We start from the raw sequence: 12,273 nt of genomic DNA, 5'->3' as shown, positions 1-12,273 counted from the left end.
TCAGGATAAAGGATAAAATCCTGTAAACTTTGGGAAATGATATTCAGAATAATGATGATGAAGACGTACTGCTGATTGCAAAATATATCACATGCAGGTTGGAAATGGGATAAAGTACAAAAGGAAATAAATATAATGCAACAAGCATGCAGAAAACTGGGACAGTAAAGTCATAATCTCTTAAATTAAAAAACTGAATAATATCAAATAAAAATAATAACCACCTCCTGTAAAGGGATAATATATAGCTGCAAGCTAGGAGTGAGTGAGACATTGACTAACTGATCCACCTCTCCTGGATCTACAGTGAGGACATCAGGTTTTGATTCAGACTGGATATATTTGGCCAAATCGATGCAAAGGCAGCAAAGGTGATCCAGATTGACGATATAGATATAGATTTACAGGGCAGCTACAAGTATTTACGTATACCACAGGCTAATACAAACTATGATAAAGATGCAGCACACAGCCAAATACCTCCAAAAAGTAAGACAGGTACAGACAGCTGAATGGTAGGATATCAATAGATATGCCCTACTGGTCATCAGATACTGGAATAATGAGATGTTGGAAGCAGGAGATGCCACTTAGCCAGACCTTGGCCAGGACTTGAACATGCACCTGCTGCTTTTGGCTGTAGGACAAAAGTGGAAAGTTCCCTAGCAACAGGATGTGGGGTTACCTGCTCTATAAGGAAGGGCCACTGGGAAACTTCTCTTTCTGTCCTTCTCTGTGTGCTCTGCTGTCTGTGCTTAAGGCGTTATAGCCCAGGGTTTTACTTTGCTATGTAAAACTCCAGGCTATTGGTGTTCATATGATTCAGTGTATTAAACTCTGTGCCAAGAATTCTACTCTTTTCCTTTTTGAGTGTCTTGATTTTAATTGTATCTTAAAAAAAGGAGGAAAAAAAAGCTGGATCTCCACTGTTGGTGGGTTATCATTTTGGCTTCAAAATATGAGACCACAGCTTTAACCTTGAAACTGAAGGAGTGATTCCAGTTGCAAAATCAGAGGGCTCAGTCAGACGGGCCTTGAGATTGTCACTAGATGGTTCACATTAAGGAATATACTTTTTTCAGGCTTTAACATAATCATTCGTCTCTTTATTGTTTCAGTTTCAGGTTTCCTGGTCCAGGTCTGTTCCAGTGTACTTTGACTGGACTCATGTTTGATATGAGTCAGGGGGCAGAGCTTCTGTACAGAACTGCCCAATGGGATGAAAGACTTCTTCAACAAGCCAGTAAGATGGCTGCAGGCCCGCTGTTCAACATTGAGTGTTCAGAGGATGCAATCCATCAGCTCCACCTACCACATTGTATACCAAAACACGGTGAGCAAACCACTCCTCATAAGGCAACTATAAACCCATAGTCCTTACAGTGCCACCCTACAGACTGCAGAGATTATTTTCCTTCTGAGTTCAAAAGGAGATGTTTAGTTTATGTGGACTTCTGCAGATTTTAGGGATTTATTTGGTGTCCACTGATAGACTCAATCAGCAGAGAAAGGGAAAGCTGAATTCAAGATATTTCAGTTCATTCAATTGTTCTAGTCAGCCATGATAGTTAAGCAGAGCGAACACTCAGTCCTCATTTACAAAGCTTTACAAGACTTCAGGGTCATTTAAGGCACGAGCCAGCAAGTTTTAGAAAGCAATAGAATTTGTTTCCATTCTAAGATCTTTATTTTGTGTTTGCTCCTCCACATGGCTTCAAACCACTGGTCTAACTATGATGATGATGATAATGATAATTGTAGCGACTTCCACAGTCACTAGAGGCCGGGGACTGAGCCTGCCTATTTGCCTGACGCGCTGTCAACTTTACGCAATAATGCAAGGGGTGGAATTGTTTGCTTATTTTTTTTTTTTTTTTACTTTTTATTTTATTTATTTGAACAACTCATCTGTCCATTACGTATACAGTTTCTTCAGAATAACAGAATACAAAGAGAGTCACAAACTCAAGACAGTGAGATTAGAAAGAAAAAAACCAAACAAATATATATATGCATAAAAATATAAATACATATAGAATAATAATTAGAAAAATAAGATAAAGTAAAAGAAAAGAAAAAAACAAAGGAAACATGCCTGTGGTGTCAAACATTTCCATCGTTCATTTCACCTTTTTTTTTTTTTTTTTTTTTGTATGCCCTTCTTCATTCAGTTCAGTCTTTTTTTTTTCCCTTCCATTGTACGTCAGCCATTTTCCCCAGTCCCTCAAAAAGCGTTCTTCCTTTAATTTCAGTTTATATGTAAGGTTCTCCATCTCCATAATGTCCTCCACAATTGCTACCCACTGCTGCTTTCCTGGTGTTTCTGTCTTAAGCCAGTTTTTGGTGATGGCCTTCTTTGCTGCCAAAAGAAGAATCTTAGCCAGGTAACGATCCTTTACATCTACAGTACCTTCCAAGTACCCTAGATACAAAACAAGGCAGGTTCTAGGAATTATATAACCTAATACATCACAGAGAGCCGAGTGAATTTTAACCCAGAAAGTGTGAATTTTTCTGCATTTCCAGAAAATGTGTGTATGGTCTGGTTCATCCCATCCACACAGCCTCCAACATTGTTGTTGTGTATTGGTTTGTTTATTTTTAATCTTAGGTGTAATAAAATAGCGAATTTGATTTTTCCAGATGAATTCTCTCCACCTCAATGAGTGAGTTGTATTCTTATGTTCTTTCCATGTTTCATACCACACCCTCTCTGTGATTTCTTCACCCAGCTCTCTTTCCCATTTTACTTTAACATATACAGTTGATTCCTGTCTTGATTCCATCAAACATTTGTATAGGGTAGACACTGTTTTTGGGATAACACTTTTATATGCCAGTATAATTATTTTTGTAATAGGATGGATTTTGTCTTCCTCTATTTTTATGTTTTTATTAAAATAATCTCTCACCTGTAAGTATCTGTAGAAATCCTCGTTTTTTAGGTTGTATTCCCGTTTTAATTCTTCAAAACTTTTAATTTCTCCTTTTTTGATTAATAAACAAATTGCTGTGATTCCCTTTTCATTCCAATTTTTAAAACCAAGATCCAATTTTCCTGGTCTAAATTCTTCGTCGAAGGCTATCCATTTTAGCAAACCAAGCTCTTTGCCAATCCTGAACTCCTTTACTGTATCATACCATACATTTAATGTAAAGGATATTATCGGGTTCCTATCTTGGTCTTTAGATACGTATTCAGGGATCTTTTTTATACCCATGTTTGTTTGAATTGGGACACTGAGTGTGGAGAGCTCCACATCCTTCCAGCGAGCCCCGTAAGCATCACTACACCAATATGTTATCTGGCGTATCTGTGCAGCACGAAAATATTCTTTTAAATTAGGAAGCGGCATTCCTCCTTTCTCTTTAGTAAGCTGTAAAGTAGTGTATCGTACCCTTGGCTGCTTGCCTTCCCAGACAAATCTAGATATATACTTATCCCATTCTGAGAATTGGGTTTGAGGTATGCTTATCGGAAGAGAGAGGAATAAATACAGCAATCGTGGTAAGATATTCATCTTTATCACATTTATCCTGTCACTAAATCCTAACGGATATGTATTCCATCTTTCCATATCCTGCCTTATCCTGTTATTTATATGTCCATAGTTACTTTGATATAGTTTGGCATAGTTTTTGGTTATATTTATACCTAAATATTTAAGGGTTCTTGCCTCCCACTTTATTTCCCATTCCTTAAGATTTTGAGTTGGTATACAATTAAACATTAGAACTTGAGTTTTAAGTATATTTACTTTGTAGCCAGAAAGCGTACCAAATTTTCCTAACATTTCTGTAAGCTGCATAAAAGAGTTTGTGGGGTTTTTGAGGGCTATCAACACGTCATCAGCAAACAGACTAATTACATGGTCTATTGATTTCTATTCCTGTTATTAGGGAGTCTTGTCTAATCATTTGTGCCAATGGCTCAATATACAAGGCAAATAAGGTTGGACTTAAACAGCAACCCTGTCTAGTTCCTCTCTCTAGTTGGAATGTCTTTGTCAATGAGCTGTTAACTTTTAGCCTTGCAGTCGGTTTGTCATAGAGAGATTTAATGCATTGGATTGATTTCGTAGTGAACCCAAACTTTGCCATGGTTAGGTACAGGAAGTCCCAGCTGACTCGATCGAAGGCTTTTTCTGCGTCTAAACTTATCAATGTAGCTGGTGTCTTGTCTTTATGTATTTGGTGTATGATGTGTAGGGTCCTCCTAATATTGTCTTGTGCCTGTCTATTTTTGACAAAACCTGGTTGGTCCTCATCTATCAGGTCTGGTATAAACAACTGGAGCCTATTTGATAGGATTGTAGTATAGATTTTATAATCAACATTTAACACTGATATAGGCCTGTAATTTTGGCAGTATTCTCTTGGTTTTTGTGGTTTTGGCAGCACCGTGATTATTGCCTCCCTCCAGTAGGGGGGAATCACATGTTTAGTGTGAGTCCAATTAAGAGTCTGGTGGAGTAAGGGTATCAAGTCTTTTCCACATTTCTTGTACCATTCAGCAGGAAACCCATCACTGCCTGGTGCCTTGTTTGTTCGTAATTTTCCAATCGCTTTCTGAATCTCCTCTATCGTTATTGGTGCTGCCATGCGATCATTTTGTATTGTTCCAATAGAGGGTAGATCTAAGGAGTCTAGAAATGTTTTAATATCATTTAGGCCATTATTAGTAGGTGCATTTTGTAGATACAGGTCCTTATAATTATCGGTAAAGATACTTTCTATCTCTTCTAGGTTATGTGTCATTTGTTCTATCTTAGAATTATACAATTTGTTGACTGTTGTTTCTGCCTGTTGTTTTTTTAGACGTCTTGCCAATAGCCGTGCAGCTTTAGGGCCTGATTCATAGTAGCTCTGTTTTACATATCTTGCTTTTACTTCCGTTTCATATAGGAGTAAATTATTAATTTTCTTCTTAATATCTTTCATTTGTTGTTGTATCTTGACATCTACCTTGCGTTTGTGGTTATTCTCCAATTGTGACAATTCATCCACATATTCATTATATTGCTTCAGTCTTCCTCTTTTAAGGTTACTTGTTATTGCGATTAATTTCCCACGTATAACTGCCTTCAAACAGTCCCATAGAATGATTGGATCGGTTTCACTATTGTCATTTTCTTCCAAATAAGTTTTGACATCTTTTTGTATTTGTTCTACCACAGATTTATTGTTTAATAGCCCCACATTTAACCTCCATATTGTGTTTTTTGGTCTACCTTTAAGATAGATTTTTAAGTAGATAGCACTATGGTCCGACACATCTGCCACTCCAATCCAACAATCTGTTATTATATCTCTATTCCCTTTTTGCATAAAGAAGTAGTCTATTCTTGAATATACGTAATGTGTTGCTGAATAATGACTATAATTCCTCTGTAGCGGATGCAAAGCTATCCAGACATCAAAATAGTTAGTGTCTTCCAATGTATATCTTACTAATTTTGGAATTGAATTTTTATTTTTCTTCAGGCTGGTTGTGTCCAAGTCACTATCTAATATCACATTAAAATCTCCTCCACATATGCATATACCTTCTGCTTCTAACACAAGAATATCAAAAATCAATTTAAAGAATTCCTTATTACACTGAACAAAAATATAAACGCAACACCTTTGTTACTGCTCCCATTCCCCATGGGATGGACGTAGAGACCTAAAATTCATTCCAGATACACAATATAACCATCCCTCCCAAACAGTGGTCACAAATCAGTCCAAATGTGTGGTAGTGGGCACATCTGCCATATTGAGATAATCCATCCCACCTCACAGGTGTGCCACATCAGGATGCTGATCTGACATCATGAGTAGTGCACAGGTGTACCTCAGACTGCCCACAACAAAAGGCCACCCTGGAATGTGCAGTTTTTTGCGCTATTGGGGGTCTGGGGACCCAGAACCGGTCAGTATCTGGTGTGACCACCATTTGCCTCATGCAGTGCAACACATCGTCGCATGGAGTCTATCAGATTGTCAATTGTGGCCTGTGGAATGTTGGTCCACTCCACTTCAATGGCTGTGCGAGGTTGTTGGATATTCGTGGGAACTGGTACACGCTGTCGTATACGCCGGTCAAGCACATCCCGAACATGCTCAATGGGTGACATGTCCGGTGAGTATGCTGGCCATGCAAGAACTGGGACATTCTCAGCTGCCATCTGCCCTGAACAATGTGAACCATGATTCATCCGTGAAGCGCACACCTCTCCAACGTGCCAGACGCCATCGAATGTGAGCATTTGCCCACACAAGTCTGTTACGGCGACGAGCTGGAGTCAGGTCAAGACCCCGATGAGGACGACGGGCATGCAGTTGAGCGTCCCTGAGACGGTTTCTGACAGTTTGTGCAGAAATTGTTTGGTTGTGCAAACCAATTGTTCCAGCAGCTGTCTGGGTGGCTGGTCTCAGACGATCTTGGAGGTGAACCTGCTGGATGTGGAGGTCCTGAGCTGGTGTGGTTACACGAGGTCTGCGGTTGTGAGGCCGGTTGGATGTGCTGCCATATTCTCTGAAACGCCTGTGGAGACGGCTTATGGTTGAGAAATGAACATTCAATGCACGGGCGACAGATCTGGTTGACATTCCTGCTGTCAGCATGCCAGTTGCACGCTCCCTCATTGCTTGTGGCATCTGTGGCATTTTGCTGTGAGACAAAACTGCACATTCCAGGGTGGCCTTTTGTTGTGGGCAGTCTGAGGTACACCTGTGCACTACTCATGATGTCAGATCAGCATCCTGATGTGGCACACCTGTGAGGTGGGATGGATTATCTCAATATAGCAGATGTGCCCACTACCACATATTTGGACTGATTTGTGACCACTGTTTGGGAGGGATGGTTATATTGTGTATCTGGAATGAATTTTAGGTCTCTACGTCCATCCCATGGGGAATGGGAGCAAAAACAAAAGTGTTGCGTTTATATTTTTGTTCAGTGTGCTTTCAGGGGGGGCATACACATTCATCAATGTGACCATTGTTTTATTAACCACACCCTTGACAATGACATATCTACCTTCCTTATCCTTTATTTCTTTGTGAGATTGAAATTTAAGGGAATTAGTTATGAGAATTGCAACCCCTCTTTTCCTAGAGTTTGTATGAGAGCTGTAAAAGGTGTTTTTGAACCCAAATTTCCTCAATTTTTTGTGTTCTATTTTTGATAAATGAGTTTCTTGTAGGAAAGTTATCTGTGTCTTTTCCTTTTTCAGTTTAGTCATAATCTTGGCTCTTTTAACTGGGTTATAGATTCCATTAACATTTAAGGACATACACTTTATTTCTTCATGTGCAGTCAACATTATCCTTTTGTGATCTACCGGCTATCTTGTGAGACCCCCACAGGCACTCCATTGAACCCTTGTGTGAACAAAACATTTTCATCCACAAGTTACAACTTAGTTTAACTATGTACAGATAAGAGGACTTCAATAAAGAGGTACCAGCCACCTTCCCCACCTGTTGTTCCTCTCTTTGTTTTTGGGGGGTATGTCTCTCATATTGAAAGGGCCCCCCTCCAGTAATGAGATATGACTCCCGAAAGATTGTCACACTCATACTAGTCATTATTGTGTACTGACCATCCCTAGCCAACTTTGTGTTTCCATATAGTCCTACCAGACACACCGTGAATCCATCTTGTCGTTATACGTCTCCTTATACGCCTCTCATGCATGGTTATCATTATGCTGAAATTCTTGAAGTCTCTCTCGAGCTCGCCTGCTAGCCACCCCAGCATACGTGGGCCAGACCGGTTTTCATGTCGCTGCCCCGATTGACAGGCGTCCCTCGGTGCTCTCTCTCTCCCGGCTGCTTATCCCTTTTTCCACGTTGTATCCTCTCGCTTGCAGGTCGTTAGCAGCCTCCTCCGCGTTTCCATAAGTTTTCACTCCATTTGTGGATTCGCATCTTGCTGAGAGGAGTCTGGAAGTGGATGCCTTCTTTCTTTAGTATCTTTTTGATATTCACGTACGCTTTACGTTCTTGCACCATTCTCGCTGAGTAGTCGTGGTCAAAATAAACCCTGCTTCCGTCCAGAGTGACTATTTTCTTTTCCCACGCCTTTTTAAGTATCATCTCTTTAGTTGTGAATTGTTGGAAATTGACAACAACTGACCTAGGGGGGAGACCCGCTGCCGGTTTCGGGGTTTAATGCTCGGTGTGCGCGTTGAATCTGGAGGTTGATGTTAATATTAAGCTCCTCTCTGAGCCAGGCTTCCAGAAACTGGGCCAGCGATTCTGCCTTAGATTCGGCTCCCTCTTGTATTCCGTAGATCGGCAGATTGTTACGTCTGGATCGCAGTTCCAAGTCATCCAATTTGGTCATCATCGTTTTTTGTTCTCTCATTAGTTCTGTCAGGGTTTGATTGGCCTCGTGGCTCCACGTCTCTATTTCTTCCGTGCGCGTCAGCGCAGCTTCTAATTTCCCTTCTTGTTCTTTAAGTTCTGTAGTCATGCTCTTAAACTTCTGGTCGATGTCGTCTTTGAATTTAGACAGTTCGTGTCTCATTTGGCCAGTAATTTCTTCTTTGAACGTCGTGAAGTCTGATTTCAATTCATTTTGGAGTGATTGAAGTTGTTTGCTAATACAATCCAGTCCGTTTTGAAGCGCGGCCATATTAGCTTCAGGTGCTAGCTTGTCCTCGTTGTTCGGATGTTTTATGTCTTTACCTTGGGTGTCCGTAGTTTTTTTATTCTTTGCTTTTGTTGTCCCTCCGCTCATCTTCCAAAGCTCTAATTCAGTGGTCAACAAAAACTACGGCTGCCCAGCCCTTCTCTCTGTCAATATCAAACCAGTGAATGGCAGACTGACAACGCCCTCTTAATGTCACCGCTAGCACCCACGTGACTCCCGTTACACATCACCATAGCAACCAAACAAATGAAAACCCAGTGATCGTCAAAATTCAATACATTTAATTATGGCTCCTACAATAATAATAATAATAATAATAATAATAATAATAAACACACACACACACACACACACACTCTTGCTTAGGCTGCTGCCCCCGCGACCCGGCCTCGGATAAAGCGGATGAAGATGGATGGATGGATAATAATAAACAATATCAGGACATGTCAATATGCTATCCGAGCAGTTAATTTTTATTTATACAGCACCAAATAATAAGAGCAGTTGCCTGCTTTATATTTTAAGGTAAAGACCCTAAAATATAAAAACCCTACAGTGCAACCTCTGCAGGGCTCAGATCACCGTAGGTTCTGCATTTAAATGTTGTCTATATGTAGCAATGTGTCCAGATCCATAGTGATGAGCAAAGCGAGGCTTTGTGAAACACTAAAACATTCAAAGCCTTTGTGCCAGAATTGTAGCAAGGCTACCAAACAATCTAAAACCATGTCCACGGTGACACCTGCTGGCTAATATGACAATCGCCACATCTTGATAATGCTGTTCTGTGAAACAATGATGCAGATGAGTCCTGAACATTTCCAAACTGTTATGACCCGGGGAAGTCAATATAAGAAAAGGGTTTATTACAAACACACAGACACAAAGACAAAGGAGAGAGGGACAACCTGCATGTCCAGTTCAACACATAGTATCCCTCTGAGTGAAGGGTCCTCAGCCTTTTGTATCCACAGGTGAACACAGTCAGTCGCTTCATTGGTCCCCGGAGCGTCACAGATTCCCAGGCAGCCAATGGTCTGTGAGTCCTGGCACGCTTGGATTTCTTTACAGGAAGGCTGTCCCACTTCCTGTGAGGCCAGGGGCAGTAACACAAACAAAACTACGTATTATACTATGCTGTCAATAATTATCAATCAAGTCAAGTCAAAGTTTATTTCTATAGCACATATTAAAAACAAGTTGACCAAAGTGCTTCACAGTCAGAGCAATAGCTTGAGACAATTAAAACAAAATAGCCAGATAATAGTCAACTACTTTGAATCAAAACCCTAAGTAAAAAGATAAGTTTTTAGACACAATTTAAAAGACTGGATGGACTCTGAGGTACGAATATAAGCAGGAGGTCATTCCAGAGTCTAGGTGCCACGGTATCAAAGGTCACCTCTGGACTTCAGACGGGACCTCCGTTGTGTTAGGAGCGTCTGATTGGAAGATCCTAGTGCTCTATTGGGATTGTATAAACGGAGGAGTTCAGATAGATGGCTGGGTGCTAAATTCTTAAGAATTTTAAAAGTAAACAAAAGAATTTTAAAATCTATACGATATTTAACAGAAAGCCAATGTAAGTTGGCTAAAATTGGAGTGATAGAATTATGATAATCACATGTTTTGGAGACATTCCCACATAAACGAAGCAAAAAAAATATTCAGAATGATCATTTCAATTCAATTCAATTTTACTTATACAGCGCCAAATCACCACAACAGTCACCTCAAGGTGCTTTATATTGTAAGGTCGACCCTACAATAATACATGCAGAGAAAAACCCAACAATCATATGACCCCCTATGAGCAAGCACTTTGGCGACAGTGGGAAGGAAAAACTCCCTTTTAACAGGAAGAAACCTCTGGCAGAACCAGGCTCAGGGAGGGGCGGGGCCATCTGCTGTGACTGGTTGGGGTGAGAGAAGGAAGACAGGAGAGCAATCTGATAGCAATCTGTGAGCGTAGTGATCAGTGTGCTTCAGCAAAATTCTCCATCTATTAAGATCCAAGTTGCTCACGATAAATACTTTTATAAAGTAAAAGATGCAGAGGAAACACTGCTGTGTTTACTGTAATAACATCTTTACAGCTGTTTGGGGGCTCAGATGGCTTCACTTTTTACTCACAGCCCTCCAAACTTTGGAGGTGTTTGGTTAACTTTGAAGTTTGATAAGGATGACGTCACTTGATGCTGCAAATCAAAGTAGAAAAACTAGAGAACAGAGTCAGAGCTGAAAGCTCCTGTTTTATTTTCTCCTTGAAAACAAACAAACAAACAAAAAGTTTTAGACACAATTTAAAAGACTTGATAGACATGGAGGTACAAATATGAGCCAGGAGGTCATTCCAGAGTCTAGGTGCTACGGTATCAAAGGCCCAGTCACCTCTGGACTTCAGACGAGACCTCAGTTGTGAGCATCTAATTGGAAGATCTTATTGCTCTATTGGGATTGTATAAATGGAGGAGTTCAGAAAGATAGCTGGCTGCTAAATTGTTAAGAATTTTAAAAGTAAACAAAATAATTTTAAAATCTATACGGTATTTAACAGGAAGCCAGTGTAAGTTGGCTAAGATTGGAGTGATGTGATCATAGATTTATGATAATTACATGTTTTACAAACAAACAAAGCAAAAAAAATATCCAGAATGATCGCCTTAACGCCCACTCACATCCTGGGCCATCTGACCTCAGGAAATCACATGATAAGGTGGGGCCAGGTTTCACAATTAGCTCACCCGAAACCCTGGCTGATTGGGACCCACACCCAGTTTCACACCTTGGCTCATGTGATAAGGTAGAGGATCATCAGGGGGTCCTTTGTCCCTCTTTGGGGCGAAACTCCCACTAGGTTTATATCTGGGACTCTCCACCATTTGACCTTAGAACTGAAGAAGCTTCTCGGATGAGAGGTGAAACGTCTTCAAGTAACTTAAAGAAGTCCAGACGCTTTTCTTTCCAAGCTCCTTAGACAGAGATTTTTTTTTTTACAGATATTTTAATAATTTCATAGACAGTGTGCCGCACTCGCTCTGCTAATAGGAATGAAAGGAGCTCACCCAGCAGTCTCTCTTTCTCTCATCTTTAGGCCACTAATAATTCAAATATTTTTATATTATTTATGTATCTATATAATGTTTATTTGATCAAACTTTTGATTCCAGTGTTTAAGTGATTGAATAGTCTTTATTGGTCTTCACAAACCACAGCAATCATGACAGAGGGGGTATTGTTTTGTTTCACACAGGTGCGTGTCATAAACTGAAGCTGTCGTATGTCGTTGAAACATCTATCATCTCTAGAGATCCTTGTGTTGGTGTTGTTCCTGTGTCATAATGATGTTTGTCCGAGGTTGGCATTGGAGCTGACCAATCACGTTGTTTATGACGTTATAGCTTTGGAAAGTAGACGAAAACATATTTACATTGATCTCTCTTATAGCAAATTGATTGGCATTCCAGGTTTTTTCTTTAATCATTTGTAGAGTATAATAAATATATAATTTAGAGTTCCTGTTAGCCATACCTCAATCACTACCTATTTCACTTTGCTAGTGATAGCTGTTAATAGCTACTGCTAATTAAATGCTCCAATCATAATGTGATTGGTCACTTGCG

At 40.1% G+C, this 12,273-nt stretch overlaps 1 protein-coding gene and 1 long non-coding RNA gene across 10 annotated transcripts in view; one reads left to right on the top strand and one right to left on the bottom strand.

The window, feature by feature from the left end:
- LOC145425134 (uncharacterized) overlaps nucleotides 1-12,273 on the bottom strand; it is a 323,553-nt gene that overhangs the window by 132,655 nt on the left and 178,625 nt on the right. The window lies entirely within an intron of this gene.
- LOC113011482 (NACHT, LRR and PYD domains-containing protein 3-like) overlaps nucleotides 1-12,273 on the top strand; it is a 102,794-nt gene that overhangs the window by 86,468 nt on the left and 4,053 nt on the right. For 6 of the 9 annotated variants that reach the window (XM_080296928.1, XM_080296931.1, XM_080296925.1 and 3 more), the window contains one exon: nucleotides 1,119-1,333. In XM_080296928.1, coding sequence (XP_080153054.1) covers nucleotides 1,119-1,333 — 215 coding nt within the window. Of the gene's footprint in view, nucleotides 1-1,118; nucleotides 1,334-2,643; nucleotides 2,958-12,273 lie in introns of those variants that run through there. The other 3 variants (XM_080296942.1, XM_080296945.1, XR_013905065.1) reach the window with 3 other exon arrangements.

Source organism: Astatotilapia calliptera, chromosome 3, assembly GCF_964374335.1.
Source record: "Astatotilapia calliptera chromosome 3, fAstCal68.1, whole genome shotgun sequence".
Classification (NCBI taxonomy): Eukaryota; Metazoa; Chordata; class Actinopteri; order Cichliformes; family Cichlidae; genus Astatotilapia; species Astatotilapia calliptera.
Note: the sequence above shows the minus strand (reverse complement) of the source record. Positions and strands in the feature narration are given on the sequence as shown.